The following is a 15,827-nucleotide window of genomic DNA, read 5'->3' as shown; positions in this document are numbered from 1 at the left end:
GAGATGATTTTCTTTCTACATATTTTTTTAGATATTTTTGACTTTATTTTTATAAGATTTGAAAGATTATTTTGCTAACTTTACTTCAATTAAAATATGAAAAATTTCTTTAATCTCTAAATAATAACTTTAACTTTTTGGGTAATTATATTTAAATAAATAAGAATAAATAATATTTTATGATGATCATATATTTTATAAACATTCTAAATAAATATCTTATATAAATCAATCGATCGATCGATTACTTTTTTAGAAAGTATATTTTTTATTAAAGAAAATAAATTTTGTTTTTATTAAAGAGAAAAATAAAATTAATAAAAATTAAATTCAAAATTCTATTAATATATATTTATAATAGCTGGTAAAAAACCAATAGATAAAAAGAAACAATAATATTTTTTTATTTCATTTTTTAGCTTATTTATTTTTTTTGAATTTATTTCCAATTTTAGGGGGTTAGTTATTCATGTTGAGCTTTAAAGATTGGGCTTCTTTTAGCTTAAAGTCATCATTTATATCTGTCACAAGTTTCTTAGCATCATTGATATAACCCATTTTAGCCCATTTTATGGCAATACTCATTTTGTTTTGTAGGAAGAAAACTTGAGGATCTTAGTTTTCTTTGGAGAATTATTATGTTGCCCAATTAAGGAGCTCTTCCTTTTTCTTTTGAATTTCTTAGACTAATTTATTGATAAACTAGTTTTTAGATTAATCATTTTCTTTAACTAAGCTTAGAAGATGTTTTTCATATTCTCCTTGTCTTCTATCTGCTTAATCAAGTAGGAGCAATAAGTAATGATAATCAAGAGGATCAAATACTGAATTTGAAGTCATGTTGCAAATGATATCAGAAACAATATTATCGTTTTCTTCAAAGAAGTTGAATATTTGTGAATTCTTTAAATTTGCACTTATTAAAGACTCTGTTGGCAACATGTGCTTATTGTTGAAACGAGATAAAATTAAAAGTTAAGTTTAATTTTTGCAAAGTCTAGATTAAGCTTTCCACATTTCTTATTTATTGTAGTTATAGTTATTCAAAATAATTCTGGAAGCAGTTATCTTTTTCGAGTGTTAAATTTAGTCATGTAGAATCTATTAATTTGTAATTTTTTGCCTAACTTCTTCAGTAATAGATTTGCTAATAATGTTTTCTATTTATATTTCTTAGACTATATCTGCCTTTTCATAAGACTCTTCAAACTCAAATAAATTTTCAGAAATCATAAGAGGAATAATTTCTTCAATTTCTTTTTCATTTTAGCATTAAATTAAATCCTCCCAGAAATCAATCTTATCTATATTAAATATGTTATATTAATTAAAAATAAAAATATTATTAAAGTTAAAATATTTACCTATGATTTTTTGTAGCTACTCTTCTTGATCTAATAAATCAATTAAAGTTAATATTTCTTAAGCTAAATCGTTGTTGATTTTCTTTAAGTTGAAGAGAACTATAAAAATTAATTAAAGTAATCTTTAGAAAACAGCCTTTCTCTAAACGATTTAAGTGCCTTATTTGGTGAAAATATCTGCAATAAATTAGAATATCTCAACAATTGTGTCTAAAGATTTAATAGGTTATATTGAAACTTCTAAGGCGAAACGAGCAGGGACACTGATTACGTTATCATCCTTTTAGTCAGTTGTGAACTCAGTGAACTTCAAAGGAGGAAGTAACTTCAAGAAATTCTAATTCAAATAAAAGTTGAAGGTATCACCCTTAGAGGCTAAGTAAGATAGAGTAGCCCATATTGCACAATATTCTAATTAGTGCATCTTTTAATAAATTTATGAAGAAATAAATAAATATAAATATATAATTTCATTAAATTCTTACTTTTTCTTAAAATTCAAGCTGATCAAAGTGCTTGTCTAAGATGCTGAGAGTGTTATTGATATATTTTTGAATAAGTCCATTTCTGTGGTTGTAAACGTTTTCTATTATTAACTTGGCATCTGTTTTATTTAAAAATAAAAAAATCTTAATATTAAAGACTGTATTTGGTAATTATTTACCTATTCTTAAGTTTTAAGACACTTTAAAATTATTCAGGTATGAGGTATGATTAACAATATTCAAGAATTAAGCATATTTTTGAATACTTTTAAAGTCAAAGGGAGAGCTGAACTCATAACTGTTGATAGTTTTTAATACAATTTGTAAAAGTACATTTCTTACATAAGGACTAATTGAAACTTCCCAGTAACCTTGGTATATGTTTTATAAGCATTGAGAGAGTTAACGTTTACACTTTTTCAATAGAGGATAGTTTATTTTCTTGGATTTCTTTTTAATTCCTTCATATTCCATATATTGCTAGATATCTTCATCTTCTTCTTCTTCATTTTATTCTTCTATCTATTTCAAGTATTCTAACTTAAAGAACTTATATAGAGGGTTACTCTTTTTGTATTTTTTATATTCGGGAGGCACATAACCCTTGGTTTTGCTTAATAAGTCATACCCTTCAGTACTTTTCATTATTTGATCTGTTTCTTTAAGAATTTAACTGAAAGCAATATTGTAAGCTGAAATTAAGAAGAGGCGCTCAATTGTATAATTCTTAGTTCCAGACAACTTAATAGAAGTAGAAATCTTTCTATGAACTAAAGGAATTGTGAGCTAATTTGTATTAATTAATAAAAGATGTTGTTGAAATAAATTATTTAAAAAGAAAAAATTAATCAAATTCCTTTAATATTTAGTATTTATTTTTTAATTAATCATAATTTTTTTAATAGAATTTTGCTATCAAAATTAATTGATGTAAAAAAATGATAATTAAATGATGAAGTTATTTAATAAAGAAATTAATTTGAAAAATCTTTAAAAAAAGCTTGTTTACCTTATATAAATTTTCTTAAAAGAATTGTAAAACGTCTTAAATTGGAGCAGCAATAAATTCACAGTCCAAATCCAAGAAATAATATTTATTCTTTTATTTTTTTTCCAAAAATTCTATTTGTTTAACATAGTTCATTAAGTTCTCTTTTTCTTCAACATTGTTTACAAGATAAGAAGCCTCTTAAATTGATCTTTTATCTCCCTTATTTAACAATGCTGTTATTTAGGCCTGTAATTAATTGGTTTCATTTCTATATTGTCTATATTCTTTTTCATATTATTTAAGAATTTTGCCACGTTTTTTCAAGCAGAATTCTTCAAATTGCATTATTTTAATTATCACGTTCTCTACTTTTAATTTAGCAGCAGCTTCATTTTTTTTTTGCAAGAAGTAAGCAATTAACCTACTGCTCTTGTGAATATTAACTTTTGTTTAACCAAAAGCAGAGAGTAAGTCAGTGGTATTCATGTTAAGTCTGACTTTTAAAGGAGAAACAAGAGCTCTCAGAATTAAATAGCTTTTTCTTTATTCTGTATTTATGTTACTAAACATTTTCAATATTCTGTTAATGATCAATACGAAGTTCTAAAAGTCATCAAGATCTATGTTAATTAATAAAATAAATAAATAAAATCTAAATATTTATTTGAAGAAATTATTTATTTTTCATGAAAAAAAAACTAATAAAATCAATACCTAAATGTTAGATTAAAATTTAAAATAGCTTGTCTTAGAATTGTAATTAGAAAAAGAGATTGCTCAAAAAGCTAAAAACATCAAATATTCTTAAGTTAATTAAGTCAGATTCAAAATTATCTTTTTTATCTAAAATTTCAAGAGCATTCTTTGCACATTGACCAACATATTTAAAGAATTAGCTATCTTCATTGTTTTATTTAGCAAATCCTTTGCTAACTTTGTGATTAATATATTTCCAGAAAATAGCGTTGTAGGTGAAATAACTTGGGAATTAAGGGATTTTTTCATACTACCCTTCTGCATTCATCATTTAGCTTCTTGAAGAGAATGAAAGATTATGGGTAGTAGATTTAGATAATTTTTATTTTGAATTTTAGAAGGTAATTACATGTTCTAATACTACTATAGCAAATTCGATTTCTTCGGCTGTCTTAGGAATATCGAAGGGCAAGCATTAGAAGTCTGGTTCTCCGTTTTTAATAGAAGAAATGCAAGCAGCCTTATTCTTATATTTCTTGTTGAAATTCAAGAAAATAGTCTTATAACTATTGAAGTCGCTGAAGAAATAAGCCAACTCTAAAGATCTCTTGTAATCCATTATGAAAAGTATCTTTTTCCAGTATCCCAAAGAAAGGAAACCTCTATAAACTTCAATACCAAGAGAATTATTTTCATTAGGTACCTCATCAGCTTCTTTTAATCTAATAAACTCTGGATTTATGACCTCAAACAAATTGTGAATGGCAATATTTGCAATTATAGCCTTTTCAATTTTCTTTTGTTTCTCTGGAGTAAGATTAAGGAGTGTAAAGTCAAGGGATGCGTCTTCATGAGCTAAAAAGGAGAATTTATGGGCAATAGAAATTAAATATCTTCCTACTTTCTTACTAAGCTTATATCTTTTTATTTATTTAAATATTTGAATTACTTAATTAATTATAAGAATTGTATTTATATATAATATTTTTTAATGAATTTAATTTTTAAAAATACCTATTGCAAACGAAAATAGCAAGTCTGAAAATGTTATAGTACTCAAGAGTGTCTAAGATAAGGTAGAGGAAGTTAATGTCTATATTGTCCAGATCGATTAAAAGTTCATTGGCTCCATACTCAGTGAGAGTATCATCATGTTACTCATTTCTTGAAGTGAGAAGGGCATCTTTAGATTTTATTTTTAATATCTCTGTTTTGAAATTATCGCTAAACATTGACATGTACTTTATGACCTATTACATGATTTCGTCTTAAATAAAGATATCAGCACTTGTCTTGATCATTTGAGCTTTGGTAGACATCATATCTGCAATATTTAAAGATGAAAACTCACTACAAGAAAAGATACCACTGTCTCTACTCTTTTAAATTACTTCAGCAATTGAACCAGTTTCCATCTTAAGCCACTCGTCTTCAGGATCAAATTCACTTAAATGTTCAAAATCGCTTAACTGGTTCTTAGATTTTATGAAATCTAAAGTAAGACTGCTTAAATTAAGATCTTCATTTGCATCTTCATCCTTAGAACTATCGTTAAAAGATATATTATCTATGAAAGAAGTATTATCATGTCTGCTTTATTTAACACTTTTCTCAATAACAGAAACATCTTACATCTAGCCTTGTGTTTTATCTATCACTGAGAAATCAGCGTTGCTAACAGATTTATTATTATCTGCTGCACTCTTTTAAGTTTGCTTGGTTTTATTTATTTTTTCAACACTTTCATCTTAGCTAATATCATCAAGATCTATTTTATCAACGGAATCATGTTCATCTTCGTCTTCTTCATCATCCTTATCTTCTTCTTCTTCTTGCTTGTTTAAGTCATCAAGTATAGATTTTGTTTCTTTTTATTGATCAGCTTATTCTTTTTGTTAGCCTGATTTTTCATCTTCAATTTCTTCTTCTTCTTCACTTTCATTTTCTTTATTTTTTTATTAAGATTGTTCTAGTGTGGCATTTTCTTCATCTTCCTCTTCTTCGTTAATTTATTCTTAGACAATTAATTCTAAGATTTTCTTTTGTTTTTGTTATTATTTGGTAGTAACTTCAATTTTAGATAACCCAATATTTGAAACTAGCTCTTCAAGTGCTAATGGAGCATATTTCTTAATGTACAATTCTCTTGTTTTTAAAGTCATACTACCTTTAGCAAGATTAATAATTTCAAGAATTTTGCCCCAATTTTCTAGAAGATCATTGCATTCTATGGCTTTAACGTACTCTTTGCCTTCTAAAAATAATTCACTGGCTCTTACATAATCTTAAATTATATAATAACACTCTGCAGCTGATCTGATATTACCAATTTTAATATAACAATCTGCTGCTCTTTAATAATTTAAAGCACTGAAAAAGCATTTAGCTGCTTGTTTATACTATTCACGATTGTAGAATATCTCACCAACTTAAGTAAATTCTTTTCTTGCTATTTTCATTTACAAGTTAATTTAAGCTTTCTTTGTATCTTTCTCAGTCTTGCTCATGGAGGAATATTCCATAATACCTTAGTCCAAGAAAATATATTCACGTTGTGCTTCTTCTAACATTTCCTTGGCATGGTCAGCTAAATGGAAAATTTTAGCTTGCTCCATATATTCTTAGCATCCGGCCTTTTCAAAGCAAAGCATAGCTTGTTAGAAATAGCGCATTTTCATCATTCTCAAACCTTATTACTTCCATTAGTTTGAGTCACTTTTACGCAAGAGAGCATCTTTGATATTAATACCACTTTCTTGAACGTTCTTTTAATCAACCATACCAGATAGAACTTCAGATGTAATAACTTCAACACATCCTAGATTTTCCCAATACTCTTGAATGATTTGTCTTGCATCTGCATTTTCATCATAAATAATAACACGATTCTTAGGACGTGTAATTGCAACATAAAGCTACTTTAACTCTAAGCAAAGTTGAGAAAAATCTTTCTAAGAAATATTATTTTTCTTAAACTCCTCCTAATTCAAATTCAATTTAACAACTTTGATTAAGTTTTCTTCTCCTTTGACGGGAGTGCCATATACAGCATCACTCTGTAAAGCTTGTTCTTGTTATTACAATTCTTCCATTTTCTATTCTCTTTACACAGCACGATCATTTAATATTTTCAATTAGGATAATCTTTTTTCATTATCCATAATGTATTGAAGTTTATTCATAGCTTACTTATCTTTCCAATCTTATTCAATAATTTCAGTTCTCAAAAGTTAAATATAGTGAATTCTGTGGAGTCTTTCTATTTCTTACTCTTCAATCATTTCATTAAATTTCTCTTTGGTCATAAATTAATTTAAGTAAGAAACATATCTGAGTAGGTTCCATTTCTAAGGTTGCATGGTTGAGTCTTAAAAGAAATTATAAAGAATAACATCATCGAATTCCAAACCCTTAGCTTCATAAATAGTCAAGCAAAGTGCATGGGCTAGCATGGGAGGTAAATTCTTCTTACTTTCTTAATTTCTAACAATAACTACCTAGCTGCACCCAAACTCAATAGGATTTCTTCCCATAGCACCTTAATTTGAAGAATGTCTTTCACTCTTGAAGCTAGAATCTCCTGTAAGAATGCAAAAGAGTAGGTCTGGATCACTCTCACCTAAAATTATAGGCTTAGGTCCATCAATACTGGATTTTTCCTTTTTCAATCTATCGATTGTCTCAGGGAAGAAGAATTCAAGTAAATCAATTACAGAGTTAGCCAAATACAGGATTTTATTATGAGATCTGAAGTTTACCTAAGAATTAATAAATAAATAAATAAATAAATAAATAAATAAATAAATAAATAAATAAAAATTAAATTAAGTAAATTAAAATAATAAAATTACTGTGAGCTGTTAGATAGTAACATCATCTGTTATTGATTTAGAATCAGTATAGTATTAGCCAACAGATTTATTATCAAAAAGAGATTTAAGACTACCATAGCGGAAACCAACACCTTAAGCGATTGTTTAAGCTGTGTCTCCTGAATAAAAAATACCATTTGTTGTCATTTTTTTCAAAAGATAAAGAATATTCATTGGAAGATCTTAAACTTCGTCAACCATGATATAGTGAAGATATTAAATATTTTTATTAAAACCATAATTTATGGATCTAATTACATAGTTTACAATATCCATGAAATCGTAGCTACCTTCTTAATCTTTCCATCTTTCATACTCTTGATAGATTTCATATAATTTATCGATTTCATGACTTTTTAAACGAGTCTACTATTGAGTATAGATATATTTTGATAATCCTATTTGAATTAAAAAAAAACACCTTAATAATTAAACAAAGTAACTTTTTTAATAATACCATAAGATACACCAGACCAGTAAAAGCAAGATTGGGATGATCCTTTTATTATTGAGTATATTTCTGTCCATACAAAATGAACATCTAATGACTTAAAGCCTATAACTTTATTCTATATTCTCTTCCAGAAGAATCTCTTGAAATACTCAAAATCAATTTCATAAGCCATTTTCTTAGCCCTATAAAAAAATATTTTTAAATAAATTTAATTTTATTTTAATAAAATTACTTTGAAACTTATTTAGCTTTTGAGGCTGCTATCTGATTAATTTTTTTTTGCTATTGTCTTATAGTTTGTTAATATTACTGATTGATTTGGTATTCATTTAAATTATCAATATTTTAAATTTCTTCTTCCTCATCATCATCTTCTAATCCTATGTTCATTTTCTCCATAATTTAATCTGCGTCTTTGAGGTTGGATTCATTTATTTGGTGTTTGTGGAAATTGTTGATATAAAGAGTACCTTTTTGCTCATTGTGCCAAGTATTTTAGGCAGTTTATCCTTTTATTTTACCCTCTTTGTTTCTCTTAAAGAAAGGATAGGAGAGTGATGCGTCTATGAGCATGATCAAATTTCTAACAGTCATAAAAGCAGGGAAATCTTGAGGAGACATATTTGATAAATTTTCATATTTGTCCATCTCTTTTTCTAATTTTTCAGCATCATCATCCTCGAAAGTAATTTTTTCCTCTTTTATTTCTTATTGAGCATCCTCTGCATCGTTTTATGCAGCACCATCAGTGCTAATTTCTTTGTTTAATTAGAGATTTTCGAATTGCTTCTCCATTAGAATTTCTATTTCTTCCTTTTCCGCATCAAGCTCTTTATCTGCTTCATTTGACTCGGTTTTATCTTATTTTTCATCATTCTATTAATCTTTTTTTTATTGAATTAACTTTTCAAGCTACTCTGCATGTAATTTTTCATCCCTTTTGATGAGTTCTTCTTTCAATTATTTAGTTAATCTATCATAGTATCTTTTAATTTCATTTGTGAGAACTGGAGAAGCTGTTACGAAAATGCATCTTAGACCAACCATTTTATCCAAATCTTTTGGGTTAAATCTAGTTTAACTTGCTAATTTCATATGTCTATTATGATAAACGTGCAATCTGTACTTAAAAAGCATTTCTAAAGCAAACATTCTAAGCACAGCACTTGTTGTTTTACCTATTCGATTAAATAATTTTTAAGAAAAATTACATAATTTATTTCTAATAAAAATCGCTCAAAAAATAAAGAAGTATTCAAAGTTATTATTTTAAACTTAATCATAAAATAAATTGTAATTTTAAGTAAAAAATATTAAATTTAATGAAAAAATGTTGAAATTATTTGAAAAAGGATATTAAAAATTTTAATTTTATTTTAGAATTTAAAAAAATGTTAAATTTCTTAAATATTTTAATCAAAAAAATAAATTAAATATTTTTAAATAAAAAATTTATGAATTTAAATATCTAAATAAGTTTGTTTACCTGTTCCTGACCTACCTATGCAAACAACATTTCCACTACAACTGATAATATGAGATTGTTCACTACTTAATTTAACTTTGAAGTTAGGGATTTTCTAGAGAACATTAACCAGTTTTTAAGCAGAGCCAAAGTTCAAACATTGAGAAATAACATGATTAGAAACTTATTGTTAGTAATCTCTCATTGATTACAAATCTCTTAAGAAATTTTAATCTTAAAGGACCCATCTCTATTTTCTAGCATCATAGTAATAGGTTTCTTAATCGCTATCTTAAAATTTGTGTTGATAAAAATTGTTAGGCAAATAACTGAGAACGCTTTCATAGAAAGGATTGTTAGAATGTAAAGCAGGATCTTAAGATTAAGGTGGATAATTATAAATGTATCTACCATTATCATAAATAAATAAATTCTTTTCAGAGCAGGTATAAGGATTTAGCATTTTATGATTTATCATGTAGCCAGGTTCAGAGACATAGTTTTGAAGTACTTTGGTATAAACTTTAGGATGTGCTTTGTTTTTTAACTAATCAGCTTATGCTGGAGTTAAGATATCTAAAAAGACTATAACTTAAGTAAAGTTCATTTTGGCTAATTTCTATTTAAAAAACAAGTAAAAAAATTAATACTATGCTTGATAAAATATATAACATACTCTATGATTGCTGTGAACTGGAATTGTTTAAACTGTTACCAAAAATACCAAGTATTTATTATGCATTACTTTTACACAAAACATTTTCTCTAACTCCTATCCCTTGTGTGGAACTTCAAAAATATCAAATATGTCTTTGATTTATCTGAAATAACCTTAAGCAATATAATTCATATAGGAGAATATGACTTTTTACTTTTGGATGCTATTTTTGCTGAACTCATTAACAAAATTATCTTTATCAAAATACACAAAAGTAAAATAAATATTTAAGTTTTTTTATGTAAAAAATGAAACAATAAAAAATAATTGTATCATGAAAAGTGAAAAACGCATGAATTACCAGTGTAATTGCATTTAAAAATAGATTTGTGTAATAGATTTTAGTATCTCAATTCAGCTTCAACTGATTTTCTTCCTAATAAATATAAATCTTTATATTTTTGATAAAATTCACCACTTTATTCTTGTTATTCGAATCTTATTGTCTATTATCTCATCCATTCAACAATGATACTGTTGATATTATGATAATAAGTCCAATTAACACCTCTATAGGGTAATTTTGTGCATAAAAAGTGTATTTTTTGAATGTTTTCTTCTAAAGTTGAAGTGATTTCAGGTAAATAAGTATATGGATCCATTGTGCTTCTACTTTCTAAGCTGTTTTATTTTAGAGGAAGTATATAATAAATGTATCTGCAATTATTCGTATTATTGCTCTTAAGATTTAATTATGATTTCAATTAAGCTTTTTTTTTATTGTCTGTCTAGCCACTTTATGTATTTCCCAATTTTATTATTATTAATTAAACCAGAAAGAATTAGTTATCAGAAATCTTTATTGATATATAATAAATTTTAATTCTTCTGGATAATGATTTTGGATACTATTTTGATCAAGCTTTTGAAGAAAAAGTTTCTATAGCTTCTACGTAACAATTCAATATTAAATGAGTAGAGAGAAAATCAAAAAATATTTAAAAAGTAATAAAAACAAATATAACTCTTTCTTTCTTTCTTGTTTAATTAATATTATTTTTTATTTTTTCATTTATTGATAACAAGACTCAAAAAATATGTATCTGATTTAATTTTTTTTTTTTTTTATTCAACAAAATCTATTACAAAAATTATTATTTTTCAGTTCAATAATAGGATAAATTATTATTTTATAATAAATGAATAACTAACTGAATTACTTAGTATTTATTTTGGCTATCAATCAAGTAGATGTCCATTAAAAATATCATTTAAAATGTCTATATTAAACCAAAAAAATAAATGATTGAAAGGCTAATTAATTTAATAGTTATTTAGATAACTATTTAATGTAAAGATAGTTTGTAAAATATTAATAAAAACTAGAAAATATCAATTAATATCTAAGTTCCAATTTTAAATATAAATAAATGTAATAAAATAAAAATGAAGTAAGGTGAAGAGATTTTATTTACTTCATGAAAAAAACTATTATTAATATAAAAATTATTTCATTATCTTTAGCGATAATTAATAATTTATGTTTTTTTATATAAACTTTTACTAATCTATTTATTCCATCCATTATGGATAATATAAAATATTCTACATACAGGCATTTAAAATAAAGTAACTTGATATATTATATATTTTCATTTATTTTCAATATATATTTAAATGAATAAAATTCTTTAATAGGTAAAACTTTAAATGGCTATTAATCCCTTAATATTAAATTTATTTGAATTAAATATTAATCAAAAGTTACTTAATTCTTAACATATGTATGTAAAAAATCTAAAATAAACTCAATTAAAAAATTGATTACAAATCAATATATGATTAATAAAGTATTTAGAATTAATTTTTTTAAATTTCACCACTATTTATTTTTTTTCTTATTAATTGTTTTTACATTTTTAAATATTAATCAATGCATTCAAATAAATAAATCTTAATTTCATACTATAAGAACCTTTTATACATTTATGAATGGATGAATTCTACTTCGAAAAGAAGAAAAAGAAGCATTAATTTATAGTAAATATGAAATTAATATTTTTATAATTATTATTAAATAATTTTAATCTCATATTCTATATTTTTATATTTTGAAATCAAAATATTTTTTTAAAGATATTATAATAATTTATATAGGGATTAAATTTATATATAGCTTAAAACAAAAGATATGTAAACTTTATTGAGTAAATTATTAATTCATAAGAAAGAAGTCATATTTATTTACCATTATTAAATATGTGATGTAATTTTTTTGATCAATTTGTCTTTTATCTATAAAAATAATTAATTGATTAATAAGTTTTTAATATATAAATCAATTTAATAAATTTATTGTTACATATAGTCTATGAATTACCAATGAAAATATTACATTTTAATTAGAAATATATTTTTAATTTTTTACCCTAAGAAAATTAATAGTTTGATTTTTAGCTTAACAAATTGATCTATCTATTTCATTTTTTTTATTGTTAGGAAGTAAAAAAGTTTTATCTCAATGATTTGTTTATCTTTTTATTAATTAATTTTTTCTTAACAGAATTAATTAAAAATAGATAATTAAAATAATTCTGGTGATATTTAATTATTTCTTGTCAGGTTATTAGGTTATTGATTAGATTTTTTTATCTCAAAAAAGTAAGAATAAAAATCAAACAATAAATCATTTTTTTAATATAATTAATTTAAACTCATAAAAAAAATATCAAAATAAAAAGAAAACATTAATTAAAATGGAAGTACTTAACACTAATTTTGAGGATTTTACTAAAAATTAAGTTTTTGAATGCCAAATCCATAAACAAAGATGTACCATTTTGTATTTAGAAGTAGATAATAATTAAGATAGCTAAGCAAGCCCTTTTAAATGCACAAAGTGCTTAACTAAAAATTTCTTAGATCCTTCAAAATGCTTATCTCTTTATGATATTTTTACAGGTGAGGATAATACAATTTTAGATAATTGGCCTCTTTTTGGATAAAAAAATTACATTTTTACAAAAGCCTATGAAATTGAAAAAATAAATTTAGAAGAAACTTTTAATTTCTTTAAAGGTTTTAAATCTTCGGTTATAGAAAAGCTGGAAAAAATTGAAGATAAGCTCAAAAGCCAGTATTAAATTATTGAAAATAACAAAAAACTGCTTAAAGATTACTATAACACTGTAAGCCTTAAGAAAAACATATAAAATGCTCTTTATTAAATAGATTAAAACCCAGAGTAATCCAAAAAGTAAATAAAAGAGTATATTTAACAAGTTTAAGGAAAAAGATAAACTATTGAAGGTGAAATAAATTATATCTATAAAACCTTATCTTTCTATTAAGATTATCTATCTACTTATAGTTTGAAACAGTTTACATCATCAATAGATAGTACTTTAGATTCTATGGAGAAAGTAGTCAATTATGAGATATTTGATGTCTTAGAGTCTTAAGAAAACAATATTGTTGTATCAAAGCAATAAAAAGAAAATTTTAATAATCAAGTATTTTATTGTAGTTAAGAGTAACTATATTCAGTTAAATATTATAATTAGAAGAATTAATCTTAAGAAAATTTTAATATTCACTTTTATTCTATACATTAAACAAAAAATAGTTAATCTTATGCTCGTATCTAAGCTATTAAATTTTGAAGATAAAAATTTAATTGCCCTAAAATATAGAGTATAGTTTTTTTGTTACAATTTGTATGTAAAATGTGTATGTAAAAATATGTTATGTTAATTCACTTATAATTAGAATTCAACACTTATTCATAATTTAATTTTTTTTATCTTAAAATTTTTATTACACATAATATTTTTGAATAAGCAGTTGGTATCCAAACTGGTATCATCTATTCTCATGAAGAATCTGCTGGTTATCAAATTTTTTAAATGAGTGATATTGGATTGAATTTTTCTTTGATAAATTCAAAATTGTAGCCAAATGCAATCCTGAATAATAATTAAAGTTTGTCAAGGCATTAAAATCTTAAGATAAAATAGTTGCAGTAACTGGAGATCGAAAATTCAAATAATAAAATGCATAAATATTAATTAATTAACTTTGAAGTAAATTAGCTATTTTATATATTGTTGATTGATATATATATTTATTATTTTATATTTCTAAGTTTAATTTAAATTTTGAAGTGTTTTTTGCATCAAAAATTAAAATACTCTGCTTGATTTTTAAGTAAAGGTATATACATCTGTCAGATAAATTTTGATTTAAAAAAGAAAATAAAATACTTAAACTACCATTTAGTCATTTATATATTTATATTTTTACTACTTACTCCACTAGCGGAATTTTAAAGCCAGGAAGGTTATATATAGTTTAAAAACAAAAGATATGTAAACTCTTATAAGGGAATTATTAAATTATAAGAAAGAAGTCAATTTTATTTCTCATTATTAAATAATTGATATATATTTTTTGATCAATTTCGTAATTATCTATAAAAATGATTAATTTAGTAATAAGTTTAAATCAAATTAAAATTTTTTGAAACAAATAGTCTTTAAATTATCAATTAAAATATTAAATATTTATTTTAAATATACTTTTAATTTTTTACAAAAAAAAAAATAGAGTTTGATTTTTAGCTTAACAAATCAATCAATCAATCTATCTATTTCATTTTATTTTATTGTCAGGAAATAAAAAATTTTTATCTCAATAATTGATTTGTTTTTTTATTAATTAATTTTTTCTTAACAGAATTAATTAAAATAATTCTGATGATATTTAATTTATTTCTTATCAGGTTACTGATTAAATTTTGTTTATCTCAAAAAATAAGAACAAAAATCAAACAATTAATCAATTTTTTAAATATAATTAATTTAAACTTATAAAAATTATATCAAAATAAAAAGAATATATTCATTAAGATGGAAGTACTTAACACTAATTTTGAGGATTTTATTAAAAATTAAGTTTTTGAATGCCAAATCCATAAACAAAGATGTAACATTTTGTATTTAGAAGTAGATAACTAAGCCAGCCCTTTTAAATGCTCAAAATGCTCAACTAAATTTTTCTTAGATCCTACAAAATACTTGTCTCTTTAAGACATTTTTGAATGTAACAATGAAACAATTTTAGATAATTGGCCTCTTTTTGGATAAAAAAATTATATTTTTACAAAAGCTTATGAAATTGAAAAAATAAACTTTGAAGAAACATTTACTTTCTTTAAAGGTTTTAAATCTTCTATTATAGAAAAGCTGGAAAAAATAGAAGATAAGCTCAAAAGCCAGTATTAAATTATTGAAAATAACAAAAAACTGCTTAAAGATTACTATAACACTGTAAGCCTTAAGAAAAACATATAAAATGCTCTTTATTAAATGCATTAAAACCCAGAATAATCCAAAAAGTAAATAAAATAGTATATTTAAGAAGTTTAAGGAAAAAGATAAACTATTGAAAGTGAAATAAATTATATCTATAAAACCTTATCTTTCTATTAAGATTATCTATCAACTTATAGTTTGAAACAGTTTACATCATCAATAGATAGTACTTTAGATTCTATGGAGAAAGTAGTAAATTATGAGATATTTGATGTCTTAGAGTCTTAAGAAAACAATATTGTTGTATCAAAACAATAAAAAGAAAATTTTAATAATCAAGTATATTATTGTAGTTAAGAGTAACTATATTCATTTAAATATATAAATTAGAAGAATTAAGGTTATGAAATCATTAATATTAATTTTTAAAATATACATTAAACAAAAAATAGTTAATCTTATGCTCTTATATAAGCTTTAAAAGTTTGAAGATAAAAATTTAATTGCCCTTAAATATAGAGAATAGTTTT

At 23.8% G+C, this 15,827-nt stretch overlaps 3 protein-coding genes across 3 annotated transcripts; 2 read left to right on the top strand and 1 right to left on the bottom strand. All coding sequences in view use genetic code 6, as the record gives it.

Moving 5' to 3' along the window:
• Nucleotides 1–408: 408 nt before the first annotated feature.
• TTHERM_00583460 (UvrD/REP helicase amine-terminal domain protein) lies at nucleotides 409–10,647 on the bottom strand (the record flags this gene model as incomplete). The annotated part of the gene is made up of 13 exons (XM_001018986.2): nucleotides 409–1,304; nucleotides 1,365–1,788; nucleotides 1,850–1,968; nucleotides 2,029–2,635; nucleotides 2,859–3,460; nucleotides 3,555–4,456; nucleotides 4,551–7,294; nucleotides 7,388–7,806; nucleotides 7,866–8,044; nucleotides 8,095–9,040; nucleotides 9,349–9,946; nucleotides 10,004–10,239; nucleotides 10,347–10,647. The coding sequence occupies 13 exons, from the start codon at nucleotides 10,645–10,647 to the stop codon at nucleotides 409–411; spliced, it is 8,973 nt and encodes a 2,990-aa protein (XP_001018986.2).
• A 1,908-nt stretch (nucleotides 10,648–12,555) lies between these two features.
• Nucleotides 12,556–13,647, top strand: TTHERM_00583450 (hypothetical protein; the record flags this gene model as incomplete). The annotated part of the gene is made up of 1 exon (XM_001018985.4): nucleotides 12,556–13,647. The coding sequence occupies exon 1, from the start codon at nucleotides 12,742–12,744 to the stop codon at nucleotides 13,645–13,647; it is 906 nt and encodes a 301-aa protein (XP_001018985.3). The 5' UTR covers nucleotides 12,556–12,741.
• A 1,245-nt stretch (nucleotides 13,648–14,892) lies between these two features.
• TTHERM_00583440 (hypothetical protein) lies at nucleotides 14,893–15,786 on the top strand (the record flags this gene model as incomplete). Its single annotated transcript, XM_001018984.2, has 2 exons — nucleotides 14,893–15,656; nucleotides 15,750–15,786. The coding sequence occupies 2 exons, from the start codon at nucleotides 14,893–14,895 to the stop codon at nucleotides 15,784–15,786; spliced, it is 801 nt and encodes a 266-aa protein (XP_001018984.2).
• Nucleotides 15,787–15,827: the final 41 nt, after the last annotated feature.

This window comes from Tetrahymena thermophila (genome assembly GCF_000189635.1).
Source record: "Tetrahymena thermophila SB210 genomic scaffold scf_8254592, whole genome shotgun sequence".
Taxonomy (NCBI): domain Eukaryota; phylum Ciliophora; class Oligohymenophorea; order Hymenostomatida; family Tetrahymenidae; genus Tetrahymena; species Tetrahymena thermophila.
Note: the sequence above shows the minus strand (reverse complement) of the source record. Positions and strands in the feature narration are given on the sequence as shown.